Here is a 20,000-nt window from a genome sequence, read left to right on the forward strand (position 1 = left end):
TTTCTGATGAGTCTCTGTTAGTGAGACGGTCTGATTGGACCAACCAGAACCAGAACCCGTTCTGGAGGGCAGAACCCCATTACATGACAGATAAACTCACATCTGAGACGAACTTTGACGTGGCGTCGCTCAGCGTCTTCAGCATGGGCGTGGCGCTGGCGTAGAACAGAGACATCCGATTGGCCAGCTCGTTGTTGACCTCACTCCCCGAGTCCGACTGAAAACCAGCAGAACCCAGAAACTCACAGCGAGAGGAAGGACATGTTCACCGGGGACAAGGCTTCATCCAGCAGACAAGAGCAGGGAACTTTATATCTTAAATGAATTTGATCTGATTTTGTCACAAATTGAGATCTGAGAACATAAACGAGAGACAAGCTCTAAGATCTCCTGATATCCTTACATTTCAGGTTTTCTAACTTTAAAGCAGAAGAGGACTGAGGACGCGTCCCTGTGGCTCACCACGTTTAACTAACAGCAAAGAATCTTTCTGATCTAATTCTGCCATTTGTAAAGTTACACAGTGAAAAATAACAGCCAGCAATAATATTTCCACCATGTTTTCATTCATTTTAACTGCCACAGTTTCAAATTACATATTTAAACTTGGATGAAAAATATTTAGCTTGGCAGCTGAATATTAAACTTTCTAACTAAATATTTACAAGCTAAATATTTCAATATTCAACTAACTACATATTTAGGTTGCTAACATTCATTGTTTCTTCTGTCCCTTCATGAAGTTTTAAAGACAATACAGCAGTTCACCGTCACAGTGACGCGCTGCTGTGAGGAGATTCAGCGTCTCCAGCAGAAGTTTATACAAAGATTCACAGGATCCAGCTTTTATTTTGATAGAGCACTCACTTGTCAGTAAGGCAATCTGCATGTGAACTAAACATTTAGTTTGGAGTTGAATCTTTGTACGAGTTTCTCACCGACACGTTGTTGATCCGCATGCGGCTGATGGTCCGCCGGTAGTAGCTGAAGTCGTTCTGGATGGCCGGGTTGGTCATCTGAAACGGGACAGAGCGATGAAGAGGAGGGACCCTGAGGAAGAGGAGGGACCCTGAGGAAGAGGAGGAGGAGGAAGAGCAGCAGACCTTCAGCTCGTCGAACCGCAGCGTGAATGCAGGATGTGGGCGAACTGACGGGCCAGCGCCTGTTTCTGCTCCAGATGCTGGGTCGGAGTCGAGTCGGCGGTGGTCAGGACGTCCAGGAGGCAATGCAGACTGGATTCTGACGGAAAAACACCGAAACTCAACACGGCACTGTGCAAAAGTTTTAAACCACGTTTCTTCACGTTTTCCCTTCAGGACTGAACTGAGATAAAACAATGATCAAGACTTGAAACACTTAGAGAACGAATCTGGCTGCTTGGAAGGAGAACATGTAGAAAAGTGGGTCAGGTTGGTAGTTTGAAACTCTGCCATTGACAGAAAGCCGTCAGGAGTCGGTTACCCAGTTTCTGTGAAAACTCGTAGAAAGTTTTGAGCTTGGCGACCAGAGGAACCACAGCGGCCCAGGCCTTCTCCTGAACGCCCTCAACGTTTGGGTTCTGGATGGCCTGAAAACATCAACCACACTTTAACACCAGGAAATGAGCTCAGCGCACTTTCAAAATAAAACCCCCATGTTCAGAACCTTGTAAAGGCACTGAACACATTTATTCAGTATCAAACTCTGATCTCAACAAACTCACAGGACGTTTTCTACAGAGCTGAGTTAAAGTCTAAAAGAACAACAATGTTTTTATTACCTCATGTTGTAAAGATTCACAAATTAACAGCAATAATTTGAATTTCAGTAGAGAAAAAATGTGGATTAGTTTTTCAAAGTCTTTCTTTCTCCATCTTTTTCATTCAATTATAAACGTCACAGTTTCAAACTAAACACTCATTTAGTAAGCTAAATATTTGAATAAATCCAGCTCTTTGGATGTTTAATCTTTGTTTTGTTATATTTTCATCAAGCTGCTCGCCTGTCGTATTTCCTCTCCTGCTCCTTTGTACGTCTGCAGGTCCTCCAGGATGACCTTGGCCTCCGTCAGCACCTGGTTCACCTTCTCCCACACCTCCGTCTCTGACTGCGACGGCTGCGCGTCTGGAAGAACAGCCTGGAGTCACTACCACAACATCTGCTGCTGCTGCTGCTAACAGATTCAATCCAGCAGAATCTCTGATTCCTACTTTCAAAGTCCAGGAAGAAGTTTCCAGCGTTGTTGTCGATGTCTCGGGTCAGCACCTTGATCAGGTTCCCCATGCTGCCGGCACAACAAGCAAACAGACAGACAGAAGAAAAGCTGTTAACCATGTCGCTAACGTTAGCACAGCACAGAGGTTCTGCTGATCTGAGGCTCATTATTGAGAAAAAACTGAAGTGATGCGCCTCACTGGTTACCGTGGTGACACAATGATGCTTGGCGTCAAGACTTCATTTAAAAACCAGATTCTGCATCATCCAAGCAACAGAAACTCAAAAAATGATCTGACAGATAAAAATATTCATTACTGACACAATAATCCTCACATTCACATGACAGAACTACAACCATAATGCTAATGCTAATATTCAATCATTAATAATACTGTTAGCCAGCTAGCACAATTTCTGCTAGCTAACATTCAAATCTATATTGAAATGTTAGCCTCCTGTCAATAGCAACATTAGCATTTTAAATGCAGACAATAGTGACGGTGTTACTGTAAAATTATCCTGCAAACATTCAATCGTTGATGATGTTAGCCTAGCAATAATCATGTTAGCATGCTAACACATTACATTATTATATTCCCCACACGCTAGGCTAATGTTGTCAAACATAAATGACAACATTAAACGCAGATTGCCTTTAAATTTAACCACAACTTTTCATCTGGGTCAGTATTTCTGGTCAGATCTAAACAAGAAACAAAGATGCAAATGAAAAACATTCAGCTGAGGTCTCACTTCCTAATTCTCAGCACAGGCGACGCAACACAGCAGGAGAGAGTCAGAATGTAAAACAGGACAAATCCAGTGAAATCCAACGTCATTCCCTAAATAACAGCATGGAAACCAGAGTCTGGCCTGAAATTATCATAATGATGATGATGATGATGATGATGATGATGATGATGATGATGATGATGATGATGATGATGATGATGTAGAGAGGATTTGAAACATTCGGGGTCGATGGTGTGACTGAGGTTGAAAACGTCTTTAATCATCAGAACAGTTGAAATATAAAATCTGTTCTCATTTATCGTTTGAAAAATGTAGAAATCTCACTTTAAAATGAATTTACCAATAAAACTACTTTCAGATCCTCTTAAAAACAGTAAAGACTATACAGTAAAATTCATATTTATGGCCTTTGTGTTGGTTACGTTTGTTTCTGACAAACCATTTGAGTGAGGAAACCCTGAAGCTGCGTTAAAGGAGAAGTGACGCTCGCAGCTTCACCTTTATCTGGAGAGTATTTCATGCTGTCGGTGGATTTGCTCTTTTGCTCTGAAGCGTTCGCCGGCTGACAGTTTGGCAGTTTGTGGCTTCAAGCTGAAGTGGAAGCGACGCCTTCGTGTTAAAAACAGAGAAAAGAGGAAGCAACAAAGTCTCTGAAAGTTTGGCCTAAATTTAAAACAGAGGAAGTAAAACAGGCTGAGCTGAGTTCAGGTAAGAAAGGCAGAAACGATTCGTCCCGGTTCGTAGAGTCCATCGGTTCTGATAAAGACAGAGGAAGACTTTGTTACGCCTTCAAGCATCAGACATTATTTTATTCTCCAAAACATAAAAACGATTTTCCTCCAGCAGAAACATTTCATTTACTTCCTTCAATAAATAAAACTTTGGTTTTCCTCCAGTTGGAAGCGTTTTGACTTAAAAAGTTTCAGTGATCATATTTAACCCGACCAGCTCTTTAAATGGACTTTTACTTCCCCAAACTGAGCCGTGATGGACTCTCGCTCTGAGCTCAGGAATCTGACGCCAAAGGCTGAATTGGTCAAGTCCTAATGTGGAAGTTTCACTTCGAGACTCGACGGCTGCAATGATCACAAGGTCATCTGATCGTTTCCTCCATTTCATGGACCAGCCCGGTTCCAGAAGGTTCTGGTTGTTTCCTCCAGTCTGATGATCAAACTCAAGTCCTGCTGCTGAAAACCAGGACCAGTCGTCTGACTGGTAACCAGTGTTGGAGCCTTTGCTGGGCGTAAAGCAGGCCTCGAACCGACGGTTCGTCTTTCTGAGCGATGTTGGGTCGAGATCGTTGGGTCGATCCGGTTTATGTTGTCATAAACCGGATCAGTAAAACATTCTGGACACTTTTTTCCTGAATGGACAAACGTCAGTGAAGCCCAACAGTTTAAACAAAGTGACTGTGGTTCAGACAGGGAGACATCCGACCCAACATCGCTCCGACCCAACATCGCTCCGACCCAACATCGCTCCGACCCAACATCGCTCCGACCCAACATCGCTCCGACCCAACATCGCTCCGATCCAACATCGCTCCGATCCAACATCGCTCCGACCCGCCGCCACTCCAACCCGCCGCCGCTTTGACCCGTCAGATTATCGTTCTTTATTTCAGGATTCATCAGTTCGTTGCATCGTCCTGCAGGGCCTTCGCTGGTCTGACAGGGTTTTCCTGGGCAGCTGCAGCTGCAGTGAGTTGCTGCAGCAGCAACACTGCTGCAGCAACTCACTTCCTGTCTTGCTTTTGCTAAAGTCTTAGAGTGTTTTCCAACTTCCTGCTTCACCAGATGAAACAAGATGGAGGATTTCTCTTTAGTCTTTGGTTGAAGACCAGGAGCCATTTCTGCTGCTAACGCTAGGCTAGCATGTTAGCTTTGGTTGTAGCCTATTTACCCAGAATGCCCTGCATTGTAGTCCAGGTCCTGCTGTGGCAGGGAATTGAATCAGAGCAGATCAGAGCAGGTCAAAGGTCACCCAGGGTGATGTTTCAGATGGTTCCAGCTGAACAGAACTTTGACCCGGACAGCAGAACCCGAGACGAACCGCTGCTGAAAACGACCAGCTGTCTCTGCAGCAGTCTAACAATGACAACGCATCGCTGCTTCAAGCAAGCATCTGGTTTTTTTTAACTCTGCCGTTTCTAAATATATTGATGAGCTGAGCCTCCAGCTTCCTCTCTGTTGAAACGAAGCGATCAGAACCAGTTCTGACCAGGTTCTGGACCCAAACGCAGGAAACCTGGGTTCTTATGGCTCTGAACGTTCAAACTGACGCATTTTAAGCCAAATATCTGATCATCTGACAGAATCGCTTCATTATTACCACAGAAAAACCTGATTCAGAGGAAAAAAACAGTTTGAAGGAAATGTTAAAGTTCTCAATTAATCTGGAGTTAAACCTCTCAGTTTGGACTAGAACAGAAATGTTCTTTATTGTTTCCAAAATATGCATTAATTATTTCTATTAAACTGTTCAAAAGTAGAGATATGCAGAGATTAGCAGGGATTGAATATTTACTGTTTACTCTTTAAAGTAAAATACTTTTTTATAATTAAACACAAAACATATTTATCTTGAGTCAGAATTTATGAATAACATGAAAAATCCTCTAATTATTTAACTCTAAGGCCATCCGCTCGTTTTGTTCGTAAAGTTTTAATAAACATAAAGATAAATTCAGAAACTTATTCTGGAAATGAATAAAATCCTAACCTTCATATAAATTCTGAACCAGAACCAGAACCAGAACCGCTGCCCGGACCAGCGACGGTTCCAGAGGTCGGGTCAGCCCTGACCAGGTGTGTGGTGACATCATGCTTGGAGGCGGAGCTTCATGTTCTCTAATGTTACCTCTAATCTGAACTAAAGGTACTTTCATTCTGCAGCCTGTAGGGTCAAAGGTCAGATGTGAAGAAAGTTCAGCTGCAGGTTGATAAAAACATCTGGTTAAAGTTGATTATGTTTATTAAGTGCCTTTATTCTGAAAGGTGTATTTTATTGTGAAGGATTCTGAGCTGAAGAATCAGATGATCTCTAATCTGCTCTATTTTGGAGCTGAAACTGGTACGTGAGGGCAAAGGTCAAACTGTTAATTTATAATCAGGTTATCGCCTGATATGGATCTATTTATGGTTTCCTGAATGAGAGACAGACAGACAGACGGAAAGAGACGAACAAATGAAAAGCAGCAGAAACTGAACGATCGTTCGAATCCCAAAACCAACTTCAGTTTCACTTTTAAGCTTCGTTTGACTTCACGGATTAAAGAATGAACACACGACTGGATGATGCAGAACTGATTAATATGGACCCGAACCTGTAGAACCGGGCCTGTAGAACCTGGAACCGGTCCAATGGACCCGCTGATTTAGCAGCAGTATAGGAGTGTGTGGAACAACCGGAGAACCCGGCAGGAAGTACAAAGTTTGAACAGTTCACTTCCACTGAGAACATCCAGCAGAGCAAATAATCCAGATTACAGCAGAGACCAGATTATTATCTGATAGTAATTATGATGTGGTTAACAAACCAACTGATTTATGTTACAGAGAATATCAGAAAATATGTTAGAGACGCCCTGATGAGTGGCATTAATATCTCTGTTATGGTATATATGCATATTCTGCTGACTCTGCTCTTCTGCTTCAGTTAAATTCCCCACAATCTGCATCCCTGTCACATGACCGGGCAGGTGTCACATGACCGGGCAGAGGTCACATGACCGGGCAGAGGTCACATGACCGGGCAGGGGTCACATGACCGGGCAGAGGTCACATGACCCTTAAACACAAGATGGAAATGAACATCAGTTCTTCATATCGGCCCAATTTATGTTTTAATTTAAGTCAGTCTAAAAAAAAACAGTTTTTTGTTTTTTTATTTTAAGATTTTTTCAGGATTTAATATATTGCAAACATTTTATGAAGACAAAGGCTGATAATTTAAAGCATTAATTTTGATTAATAGATTTTAATAAGTTCAAAAATGTAGTACAATCAATAATTTTTAAGGAGTTAGCCTGTCAGTGAAGCTATTTAAGCTAAAACTAGCATCTCAATGCTAAAGATGTAATGCTAATGTCAGGGTCCACAGTCTATGAATGATCAGGGCTTCCTGTTTTTTGAATTGGATGTTTATGTTGTCAATGTATAGCTTTCTATTAAAATGTGATAAATTAATTTCAGACTTATTTGATTAAAAAGTTTAATCAAGTCCCATGTCTAGTTAAAACATTAGTGCCTTGAGGGCCGGGGCCCCCGGCCGCCTGTTGCCTCGCATAGCCCCTGGACGGAGCTGCGCTCAGCCCCAGGTTTGTCGGGCCTCCCGCTGGCGGCTCTGACAGTCTGAGGCGGAGAGAAAACGGAAATGAGTCCCGCTGCTGGTTGCGGGTAAACGGACTCGAACATGCAGAGAGGCGCCAGGATCTGGAGGATTTTATTCTCAGGATCTGATCTCAGATCGGAACCTTCATGTGGGTCCGAACCTGCATCGGAACCTCACAGTTCTGCTGCAGGTTCTGCTCCTCCAGCAGCAGCGGTCTGCAGGATCTGACATGTCTGATCAGTCAGGATCCACCCTGAGATCTACTCCCCCCCCCCTCAGCCCGGACCCCGCCGCCTCCTCCCCTCCCCTCCCGGCGCTGCGCTCACCTTCACTGATCGCTGATCGATGAGTGCGGAGCGGATCGATGGCCGATGTGCCCGCGGTGTTCCAGGTGTCTCCCGGCGGCCCGCCTCCTCTACATGCTGGTGAGAGTCAACCCGGAAACCGGCGGCACTCAGCGCCGTTAACTATAAAAGGAGTGATTTCCTCAGGAGGAACTGAAGCGTGAGCCAATCAGAGAGCAGCAGGAGACAAGCTGGGCTCCGCCGCGCGCACAGACCCGAATGGACCATCGGAACCGGCCGCCGGCCCGAGCCCCGCGCAGGTGATCATCCAGGTGATGATCCGGTTCCAGGTGATCGTCCATGCGGCAGGTCCGCTCTGTGCGCAGGATCACAGTTCCTCTGTGAAACCAGACTCCGTTTAAAATCCGTCTAAAATAAAACATTTTCATCAGTTTCCACCTGTTACTGAACGATTTCCTGCTTCCCATTTACACCACAACATTTCCACAAACTGTTCTTTTATTCGGCTCATGAATTGAGTCATTGATTGGATCAATTCTGACAAATAACATCAATAAATGACTCAAATTACAGGGATTTTTACTTCAGCATGAGTTATTTAGCCTTTTTCCTCCCAAAAATACAAATGTTTTCTATTTGTGTTGTTTTATCTGATCAGTAGAAATGGGCGGCTCAATTAAAAATATTGGTAATTCTGACACCAAGTCAGTTTCAATATCAGATCCATACCAAGGAGATTAAATCAATATTTCAGTTTCAGTTTCCCTCTTTATTTTTACAGTATTATAGTTTCTCAATAAAACTATCACAGATGTACTTGATTCACTTTCCACTAATCATTGTTTCACATTTTATTTAGAAAGCAATGCACACAATTAGTTTTTATCATTATTATATTTTACTAAAGTATTTTGTTGACGCTTCAACTTCATCTGAATTCTTCCAGGATTCAACTTATTCATGTTTAAATAATTCAAAATAATTATTAAATAATTCAAACAACACAAAAATGCCCAAGTATGAGAAGTCTGATTATGATTCCTATTTTGGTTTTGGTAATATTGCCTCTGCATTACTTGGCGTTGGATGGACATCACATGATGCAGAATCTCTGCTGCTCATTTTTGCCTGTTTGTCAGGAAATCTGAGTTCATTTCACGGTTTCACTATTGCAGGATTAGCTGATTTCATCTCAAGACACTGCAAGGCAAACAAGCTCATCATAAATCTGTAATAATTCATTTCATTCAAACACAAACAGATTCAGAGACATTTTCTGAATGTCTGAGTAATGTTTGAATTAAACTGTTTAATCTTCAGATAATTCACTTCCTGTTTCATCAGCTGCTCTTTATTATGATCTGAAAGATAAACAGAGAACTTCACACAAAATGTTTAAATGTCTCTTTATTTGTTAGTTCAGCAAGCCTTTTCTATCATTCTTATGTTGTGTTATTTTTATTTAAATTTACGCAGCCTTTTATTTATTTATTTACTTAGTTTATATTTACAATGTCTGCGATGGTGGATGGATGGATGGATGGATGGATGGATGGATGGATGGATGGATGGATGGATGGATGGATGGATGGATGATGGATGGATGGATGATGGATGGATGATGGATGGATGATGGATGGATGGATGGATGGATGATGGATGGATGGATGGATGGATGATGGATGGATGATGATGGATGGATGATGATGGATGGATGGATGATGGATGGATGGATGGTGGATGGATGATGGATGATGGATGATGGATGGATGATGATGGATGATGGATGATGGATGATGGATGATGGATGGATGATGGATGGATGATGGATGGATGGATGGATGATGGATGGATGGATGATGGATGGATGATGGATGGATGGATGATGATGGATGATGGATGGATGATGGATGGATGATGGATGGATGGATGATGGATGGATGGATGGATGATGATGGATGGATGGATGGATGGATGGATGGATGGATGGATGATGGATGGATGGATGATGGATGGATGGATGGATGATGGATGGATGGATGATGGATGGATGATGGATGGATGGATGGATGGATGGATGGATGGATAGATGGATGGATGGATGGATGGATGGATGGATGGATGGATGGTGGATGGATGGATGTCTCCTGATGTCAATATGGGTTGCTTTGTAATAATAATAATTTCTTTATTGCCTTTATTCACCCATTAAGATCTGGATCCCATTTTAACAAAAATCTGCAACAATTTTTATTGTTTATTTTCATTTATTTTCCCAAAAATCTGCATTAATCTTAGTCAACTTTGATCAAATTCAACCTTTATTTTGTAACCATATAATTATTTTTTAATCAATTATCCGGGTTGATTCTTACCAGAATAAAATTAGTGGAGAGTTTTTCTCAGTGACCATTAGTGACTCAGACTTGATTCAAAACAGAGTAAAGAAACTGAAATATTTCATCAGTCTGGAGCTCCAGAGCTCTGCTGCCCCCTACTGCACGGGAGCAACATCATACGTACCCACCGATGGGGTAAATGTGGCAAATAAAGGATGCTCCATTATAATATTGTGGTTGATCAAATTTGATCATTTTGTTCAGATTTTCTCACAGCAGATTGTGTCTTTATGTCGGATTAAAGGAAGTAAAGATCAACTTTAAATTATTTCAAGAAAGTCTGACAGCTTGAACAGAACAGAGTTTACAGCACAGGAGAAATACTGTACATTTATTGAAAAATAATATCTCATATTAAAATAATATGCCACTCAATAAAGTAATTTAAGAAAAATGCACAAGATGTTTTATTTGTACTTAGAAAACAGCAACAGACAAATGGAGAAAATCAGAGAAAAATCCTGAAAAATCAAACCTGTCGGAACGGAGGTCATCTTTCTTTCTTGTTTTTAAATGATTTAATCAAAGAAGTAATCTTCTGAATCATTAAAAATGACTCAAAAACTACAGTCACCAAGCCTACATTTCCCATGATCCTCGACGGACACGGAAATACGTCATCACCCGTGACCTTGTTGTCTCTTCCCATTCGGTTCTCTAACAGGACAGCATGGCGAACAAGGAGCCAGGTGTAAGTGGGTTTGTTTCCTTTAATATCTGTGATTTTTACGGAACCTTTTCTCCTGTCCGGGTCCAGTTCGGTACAACAGCTCCGTGGTTTCCCGCGCTTTGCTCGGCGGCTCGTGCCATTTAAAATTCAGCGCGCGAGTCCCGCTGACGCGAGGTGACAGGTAGAGCTGATTTAGGAGGATTTAAATGTGATTAGTTATAATATAAATATCTGGTTTTGCTTAGCTTATGTGGCAGTTCTAATAAATCTGTTCAATATTAGTGACTCTGACTTGGTTTAGACAACCACGCGGGTTTGTGTCAGGAAAGCTGCAGAGTTCCGCTCAGGAGTCCAGCTTACGTTGAGAAAAGCTCTAAAATAAGGAAACGTTTGAATTTTCTTTAATTTCCAGCTGGTATTTTGAGCCTATTAAAACGTTATTAAAGTCTCCACAAACTCAACGTTAATTCGGCTCATAAAGCAGGTGTTCGAATGAGATTTATTCTGGTCTAATTGCTCTAAAACCAGGATCGCCGTTTACGCCACAAATCAACCGGATATTTACATTGAGCTCCATCAGAACAGGGACCCAAGCTTTAAGGCCTGGTGTGGAGGTCAGGTTTGGTGACCCTAATGCTCTGTGACTGCAGGGTGTGTTGATGTAATCAGAGTTGATCTGCTGTGTTTTCCAGGGTTTTCTGCAGCAGCTGCGGCAGATCGCTGGCAGGATGTCCTCTGGCCCTCGGGGGGCAGGAACCGGACTGAAGCTCCTGATCGGAGCTGGAGCTCTGGCTTATGGAGTGAAGGAAGCTACATACACAGGTCGCCCTGACCTCTGACCCCAAACACTTTCGCAGCTGGGCTGAAGCTCAACTTCAGCAGCAGAAACAGTTTAGTTTCAGTCCAGTTGGAGGAGAAAACTTTGATTTAAACCCAGCTGTTCCCAGTCCAAGTCAGTGTTCTTATAATCCCATCCAATCAGATTTGTACCTGGAAAACCTGGGGATTCTGTGGGATCCCACTAATAACCCCAACTCAATAATCATAAATCACAGGTGTCCAAACGTTCAGTCATTTGGGCCAAGACTGTAAAATTGTGAGATGGCCAAATTTTTTGGTTAAAATTGAAAAGATCTCTTATATTATACTGAATAGATACTTTACTCCAACAAAAGAGTCTGATTTTTGTAGAAAAGAAATCTGTTGCAGAGTTGTTGTTTGATGTGACAGATAAATATTATCCAAAGACTTTTTGAGTTCATTATCCTCATGAATAATTTTTTATTTAAGGTCAGATGGTGCTGTTTGGTTTCAGCAAAGTTTAAAAATAATTATCCTAAATACATAAATGTTAGCATTTTATTTTTCTGTAAAAATCTTGAATTAATTATGAATTTGCTCCATTCTTGAGTTGCAGACTGAGGGGCCAAATAAAGCCATCCAGTGGGCTGTAAATGGCCCTCGGGCCACATTTTGGACATCGAGTTATTAACTCTTATTTTCTGGAAGCTGCCAGTTAGTGTCCAATAGAAAGCTAACAGTGTCTCTGAAGCTCAGAGAGGAAACGTCAGCATCATGCTGTGGATCAGAACCGTTAGCATCCTGCAGGTAACGGTTCGGACCCGGACCAGAACCTTCTGACTGTCCTCTGTTGCTCTCTCTGTGTCCAGTGGAAGGAGGACATCGAGCCATCATCTTCAACCGGATCGGTGGGATGGAGATGAACACAATCCTGGCTGAAGGTCTCCACTTCAGGTACGTTAGCTCAGCTAGCAGCTCAGCCAGCAGCTTTATTAGCTGCATTTAACAGCTGCTATGATAGTTTTCACAACTGCTTAGCATCTCAGGTGCTCAAATCGTACCTGAACTTTGACCCTGAATCTCAGAGGAGTTGAAAAGCCTCATGGAGCAGAGAGGAGGTAAACATCTATCATGGTGAACAATAGAAGATCTTTGGCAAACAAAATGGATGAACTTCAAGGCTAAAACAGGATCCGGTCAGGGTTTTGCATTTATTACGTCATTCAGTGGAACATGGCTGCTGGATCTTATCCCAAACTCCAGCATCTCTCAGCCTGGATTTCAAACCAAACAGCCAGACAGATTTAAAGCAAAAGCAAAGGAGGTGGATTAGCAAAGCTGCTAACAGCTGATGGAACCATCCAGCCTGGATGCTGAACTCTTAGCATGATTCTGCCATACAGTCTTCAGTCAGAGGCCTCTTCAGAGTCACTGTGAGATTGACTGCTACTGGAGCTCCCTCCAGCCCGCAGCATCACCAGCCGTAACGACTCTGAAGGAACTTGGATGATCTGAGTTATGAGGACATTTAGGGACTCGTCATCCTCTGTGTGAGGATGAAGGTTTTCCTGCTGTAATCAGATTACTTTCCTCTGGTTCTGACCAGGCTGTCATCCGCAGGGTCCCCTGGTTCCAGTACCCCATCATCTATGACATCAGAGCCCGGCCCAGGAAGATCTCCTCTCTCACAGGAAGCAAAGGTCAGAGGTCATTTGAAATCAGACCCATGTTTGGTTCTGTGTTCTGGTCCAGATGGGTTCTGGTTCTGAACAGTTCATTGGTTTAAGCCAGTCTTTCTCAAACTGTGGTCGGCGAGGTACTGCATGAAGGTAACGGTTCGGACCCGGACCGTTACCTTGCTACAGCTAGCGTGCTACCGCTGAGCTAGCTGTAACATGTTACAGCTAGCGTGCTACCGCTGAGCTAGCTGTAACATGTTACAGCTAGCCAGAGCTAGCTGTAACAAGCAGAGCTAGCTGTAACATGTTACAGCTAGGTCAGCAAAGGATTGTGTTAAAATAAGGACAGAAAACGGGCTCAGAACCGGGTCACTCAATAGAAAAGCTGCAGATACTGATGTAAAAAACAAGTCCAGGAATATCATACGATCAGAGAAGCTGAAGCTGCTGATGTGTCGATGTGTTGTTCACTGGCGACTGGATTCCTTTGAACGGTTCTATGCGCTAGGACTCGACTCAGTTACTGAGAACGGTTCTTTTTTGAGGACTTTTCTTGCTCATGATGCTCTGCTTGCACATCAACAGCTCTTGTTGTTTTTTCTTTAATTAAAAATGATTAAATTACATTAATTAAACACAACAGATAAATACAATTGATAGAAATGCTTTAATTATTTTTATATTTGGTGCAGAAAATGATTTTATGTTTCTTTTAAAGCAACTCAAGTATATTTTTCTGTAATTGTGCTTCAAAATCACAAATATCCCTAATTGTTATAATACACACAACACTTGGTAGTAAAGTGTTTGACATCATTTGAAAGCTTTGACACTTTCAGAATCTGTAATAACTCAAAATGCCCAAATAGACGTGTTCAAGGCGCCTCTCTTATTAGGAAGAAAACGACAAAACATGAGTGAACAGACTAATATTTTCTGTTATGTTCAGATGTGTTCTTTCAGGTTAGGTGATCTGTGACTGTTGGTTAAATGGCTTCAGTCATCCTCAGCCTGAAAAGGTTTGGGAAACTCTGGCTGCAGTTTGCTGTCTGGCCGCCAGAGGGCAGCACCTCCATTAACTGGAAGCTTCATCTGAGGGTTTGATCGTCATGGCAACCACTGATTAATGTAGTTTCCTATTTTCCTTTAACTAGACAGATCAGCTTTTGTTTTTATAGTTTATTTGTCAACATAAAGTAAAAATGAACAAGAAGATTTTTAATGTTTGTAAAGTTTAAAGATGTTTAAACAGCTTACTCTGGACGACCGGGTTCTGTCTGGTACCGGAACCGACCCGTTAACCATCCAGAACCAAAACTGACCAGGTTAACCAATCACCTGAACTGTCAGACCTGATGCTGAGCATTCTGATTGGTTAATGATTCTGGTTCTGATTGGTTAATGGTTCTGATTGGTTAATGATTCTGATTCTGATTGGTTAATGGTTCTGGTTCTGATTGGTTAATGGTTCTGGTTCTGATTGGTTAATGGTTCTGCTTGGTTAATGGTTCTGGTTCGGGTTCTGTCAGACCTGCAGATGGTGAACGTGACGCTGCGGGTTCTGTCCCGGCCGCTGGCCTCCAACCTGCCGGTTCTGTACCAGCGTTTGGGTCAGGACTACGATGAGCGGGTTCTTCCCTCCATCGTTAACGAGGTTCTGAAGAGCGTGGTGGCCAAGTTCAACGCCTCGCAGCTCATCACCCAGAGGGCCCAGGTAGGTGCAGCCGACCGGACTGCTGGTTCTGCAGCAGGAAGTCGGTCGTGTTGATCCGGCCCGGTTCCGTCCGGCCCGTCCTGCCTGCAGGTGTCGCTGCTGATCCGCAGGGAGCTGTTTGAGCGAGCCAAAGACTTCAGCATCATCCTGGACGACGTGGCCATCACCGAGCTGAGCTTCAGCCGCGAGTACACGGCCGCCGTGGAGGCCAAGCAAGTCGGTGAGTGGACCGGAACCGGGCCACTTCCGCAGGCTCAGGAGGCCCGGTTCCATCTGAGGTTCTGGTTGTTGTCCTCCAGCCCAGCAGGAGGCGCAGCGGGCCCAGTTCTACGTGGAGAAGGCCAAGCAGGAGCAGAAGCAGAAGATCATCCAGGCTGAGGGCGAGGCGCAGGCCGCCAAGATGGTGAGTCGGACGACCGGGTCGGGTCAGAGCCGGTTCTGGACCGGTTCAGAACTCTCTTTCAGAAAATCCAAAGACCAAATTGAGGAAGTTATTCTGGATGTTTCATTAACGGTTTCCACATCAACCACAGAAGAAGAAGAGCTCATCTGTTATTGAAGAGTTAAATTACGATCAGTTTTACTGTTTGCACTTCCTGTCTCCATCTGAGCGCGAGCAGAAACCGTTACTGCCCCGCCCACCTGACTCTGTTTCTGTGTTTCTGTGTGTGTCAGCTGGGCTTGGCCGTGACGAAGAACCCCGGCTACCTGAAGCTCCGGAAGATCCGGGCTGCCCAGAACATCGCCAAGACGGTAAGAACCCAGCAGAACTTCCTGTTGGTCCAGACCAGCTGCAGGTACCCATGGTAAGCAGCATCACCTCCAGAACCGGTTCTGGTTCCTGCAGAGTTTCCTCTGATCTGGACTCGCTTTAAATCCCAATAAAAACATGAACGTTTTTGATTAATCCCAGTAAAACACAGAGGTTCTGGAGGTTCTAGAGGTTCTGGAGGTTCTGGAGGTTCTAGAGGTTCTGGAGGTTCTAGAGGTTCTGGAGGTTCTAGAGGTTCTGGAGGTTCTAGAGGTTCTGGAGGTTCTGGAGGTTCTAGAGGTTCTGGAGGTTCTATAGGTTCTATAGGTTCGGGAGGTTCTGGAAGTCCATTCTGCTCCCTCCAGCAGCTGCTGACAGACGGCCACCAGGGGGCGACAAACCTCCAGGAATCAGCCTCGTTTCAGCTTCTGTTGCTGTGTTTTCTGACCTTTGACCCCTGGTTGTCACCATCAGAGCAGAACCTGCAGCAGGGAGTTAATCTGCCCGGCAACAGTTGGAGTTTTTAAAGATGGAGGATAAAAAACAGGAAGCAGAAGGTCGACTCAAACCAGAGAAGAAGAAAAACCAAAAGGGCTTTATATTTTGTAATGGGTAAAATCTGAAAAGTGTGGCTTGCACTTATATTGACTGGATGGAGAATATTCTCGTTTAAAGTTTTACTACTGGTGATTCTCAGCTGGAGTTGGTCCCTTACTTTGACTAGGCCATCTCCTAATATTTTGGCTGGATGTTCAGGCTCCCACAGCATGATGCTGCCACTGCAAGATTTTCAAACCATAACAGTTTCAGCAGATTGTGATCTCTGGTTTCTGGTCTCCATGGTGATGCTGGTGGTTCTGCACAGAACCTCAGTCCAGAACCAGAGCTTGAACAGAACCTGGTTATAAAGGAGGCTGAGGACAGATGAAGAGGCACACGCCACACTATTCAGATCTTTTCCCATTAAAAATGAACCTTTCTCCTGACCCGGCACCTGCAGGGTTCTGCAGAACCTGGTTCTGATCCATTTGTGTGCGTCCTGCAGGTGGCGCAGTCCCAGAACCGAGTGTACCTGAACGCAGACAGCCTGGTGCTCAACCTGCAGGACAGAGACAGCTTCACGTGAGTCCGGTCCGCTCCAGCAGGTCCGTCTCACCGGGTCGGAACCAGAACCTCTTCTCCTGTCTCTGTTTCAGGCTGTCGCTGTCCAAGAAGTAAGACGTCTCCTCTTCATCTCTCCATCCGGCCGTCGATCAGAACCCAAACCAGTCTGCTGCCTCCGCTCAGATAAACCCGACCCGGAATGATGCAAGTTCCCTTCAGCGACAGAGGGATGTCAGTCGGACATCTTTACAGAACCGAACCGGGTCAGGAGGCAGGTTCTGGTCCGGTTCCAGCAGCCGGATGAACTCCACCTGGACTGATAATCCGTCTTCCTGAGGTTCTGCCAGGACCCGGGTCCAAGCCTGGTACAGATGGGCTGCCCTGAGGCTGGAGGCCTGGTTTTCTCTGACCCATGAAAGAGGTTCTGAACCCAACCCGGATGTTCTACAGAACCAGCCTGAAAGCAGCGCCGGGTTCTGGACCGGTTCTGACATTAAGCTCAACCCGGTTGGGTTGTTGTTCTGGTATTGGATCAGTTTCGCTCAAATACTGATAAATGCTATTCAGACCAGGTCCATTTGGTTCTGGTTCTGGTCGGGTCCAGATTTGTTCTTAACTCCAGATTATAGAAATGAAATGAAATCATCAGTTAAATCAGAATCAGGTTCCTCCTCGTTGGGTTTGGACCGTGTTCTGGTCGGTACCACATGGACCTGACCGGGCCGGTGGTTCTGCTGATTTAATTGCTTCTAAATAAAATGTCTCATATTTCAGGCCTCACACAGGATTTCCATATTTGGTCGTGTGTCACATTTAGCTGCTGACATCACTTTGACTCGCTGTGTCGTTCTGGCTGAGGGACGAAACTACAAACCCCAGAATGCAGTGGGGCAGCAGCTCCTGTCCTTTCATTAATCATGGCGACGGTTCCTATGAAGATCAATAATTTAACTGGAGCTGGTAAAAACCTGAGTTCCTGGTTTGGATTCAAAATAAAATCAATTTTTTATACCAAATCAGATTTTTATTTTTCTGTCTTTTCTAAAAAAGTAAATTAGAAACGGTGTTTTTATTTCGATCATCCCTTCTGACAGCATCAGGGCCATGCTGCGAGAGTTTTCAGCTATCAGAATGAAAACGATACCAGAAAAATGTCATCAAATATTCATTTGAATCAGAAAAAAGCTTCTAGTGATATTAAGCAGCTCAGTTTGTCTTCATGTGAAAAGATAGAAATTATACATCCTGAGCTGAGCACAGCTAACCAAACCTTAGTGCAGAAGCAGCTTCTAATTTGCCAGAAAAAAACATTTGCAGAAGTCAAACCTGAACTGCTAAATACAACAAATTAGAAGTTAAACCACTAAACACACAAACTGATGAGATGCTAATTCTAAACCGCTAAAACAACGACAGGAGCTAAAGCCAAACCGCTAAGCATGTTATAAAAGCTAATGCTAACTATTAAAATGATGACATTGTGAGACTCACTAACAGCAAAGTATTGGACCTGAATAGAGGAAGTTCTACAGAGTTCTGCCTCTAGAGGAAAAATAAAAGCATGCCACACTATTCAGAGATATCTAAGAATAAAACTCATTTTGTGTTCGAACAGAACAAGATTACAGCTGAAGAGCGTCTGCTGCACACACACAGGAATACAAATGTTCTCTCAGACCCCAGACCAACTGGACCGGGTCAGAACCTCTAGATGCTGACAGGGCCGTGACGTCACAGTTTTTGTCCCCGGAGTGCCTCTTCTTCCTCCGTCCTTCGTACAGGGCAGAGACAACACAAGATGGCTGCCGGGTTATTTATAGGCCGAGCCGCTGCTGCAACCAGAAACCTGCACCCAGCCGGGCCGGGGAGGGGGAGGGGGCAACAGGGGAAGGGGCGGCCGCCATTGTGTGAGTGACACAAAGCAGCCGCCATGTTGGGAAGCTGCTCCGCTTCTGCATGAGAAAGAAGAAGAGGAGGAGGAGGAGGAAGGTGTGGGGCAGATTTACAGCTCAGAGGGGATTTTTTCATTCAAAGGGAGAGGAGGGGGGTAATATTCATGATGGGGGGGGGGGGGTTAGGAAAAAGGCAAGAGGGGGCTGCGAGAGGGAGGCGACGTCTGATTGGCTGCGGCTTCACGCCCCCTCTCACCAAGCCTGTCGGCGCGACCAATCAGAGGCCAGGACGCGGTTTGAAAGATGCCAAAAGGAAAAGAGAGGCAGTGGGGGCAAGAAAGGGGGCGGGGGGGGGGGTAAGGGGGGGCAGATGGGAGGGTGAGAGGAAAAAACCGGAGTCAGAGATGATGAATGTCCCGCTGGAGTCATGAGCAGCAGCTGCAGTCTGTTAGAACACGACCCGGTTCTGGTTCTGGTTCCTCCTGATAAATGACCAGCAGAGCTCACTGATCGGAACCAGAACCACAGCTGGTACTGGAGGGAAGGTCAGCTGCTCTTATTCTGGCTTTAACCTTTATTTACCGCTTTGATCGCAGAGCCAGACTCTTTAGCAGCATCTGCTGGCGGCTGGCGGAACTGCAGCTCCTTTTATTCGGATTTTTAATTTAAATCTGTGGATAAAAGTTTCCATTAAAGCGCTTCGATGTTTGTGTTTCTGTAATAAACACATAAATCTGGCTGAGGGTGATGCAGCTGCTGAAGGTGAAATGCGGAGCTGCAGTTCTGCGGTCTGACCTCCATCTTGCTCCTGCAGGATCTGCAGCGCTGCAGCTGCTGCTCACAAGGGGGCGTGGTCACGTGACCAGCCTGGCCCCGCCCAGGGCCAGGCTGGTCACGTGTCCTGTTTTCACTGTTCACAAATAAGGACGGATTGCCGCTGATCTGCTCCGTCGCCATGGAAACACTGACGTCACTCCGGTGGTGACTCTCAATCCGGGCTGGTTGCCAGGGCGACGGGCCGCTGTTCGGTTGCCAGGGCAACTCTGCAGTGTCGTCACGGCCGGAGCAGGATGCTGTGTGCGGCCAGCAGGGGGCGCTCTACCGGAGCAGTGATGATCACCACCACATGCTTTATGCTCATAAAGACATGTTTCATTTTTATTTAATATTTTATCCATCACTTGATTACTTTATTGGGCAGCTAATATTTTAACTGATATATTTGTTGCTTTTCTTCTTTGAAGCCACATAGAGATTTTTTTAAAATTTTGTTATTTATTCATTTATATTAATATTAATATTTTTTCTTTTAGTTGTAAATATGTTCTGTTCTAAATAATTTTGATGACTGATTTATTTACATGTTTAAATATAAATTTATTTATAGAACTATGGAGGTGTAAA

At 44.2% G+C, this 20,000-nt stretch overlaps 1 protein-coding gene and 1 pseudogene across 1 annotated transcript; one reads left to right on the forward strand and one right to left on the reverse strand.

The window, feature by feature from the left end:
• The window catches only part of LOC129352711 (CYFIP-related Rac1 interactor B-like), a 14,782-nt pseudogene extending 6,789 nt beyond the window's left edge, over positions 1-7,993 (reverse strand).
• A 2,617-nt stretch (positions 7,994-10,610) lies between these two features.
• LOC129352715 (prohibitin-2-like) lies at positions 10,611-17,720 on the forward strand. The gene is made up of 10 exons (XM_055021827.1): positions 10,611-10,676; positions 11,348-11,477; positions 12,326-12,410; positions 13,077-13,156; positions 14,665-14,849; positions 14,940-15,069; positions 15,149-15,252; positions 15,525-15,602; positions 16,646-16,722; positions 16,797-17,720. Exons 1-10 carry the CDS (start codon positions 10,656-10,658, stop codon positions 16,816-16,818), a joined length of 912 nt encoding a protein of 303 aa, XP_054877802.1. The 5' UTR covers positions 10,611-10,655; the 3' UTR covers positions 16,819-17,720.
• Positions 17,721-20,000: the final 2,280 nt, after the last annotated feature.

The sequence above is a fragment of the Poeciliopsis prolifica genome, unplaced genomic scaffold (assembly GCF_027474105.1).
Source record: "Poeciliopsis prolifica strain line A6 unplaced genomic scaffold, Auburn_PproV2 SCAFFOLD079, whole genome shotgun sequence".
Lineage (NCBI taxonomy): Eukaryota > Metazoa > Chordata > Actinopteri > Cyprinodontiformes > Poeciliidae > Poeciliopsis > Poeciliopsis prolifica.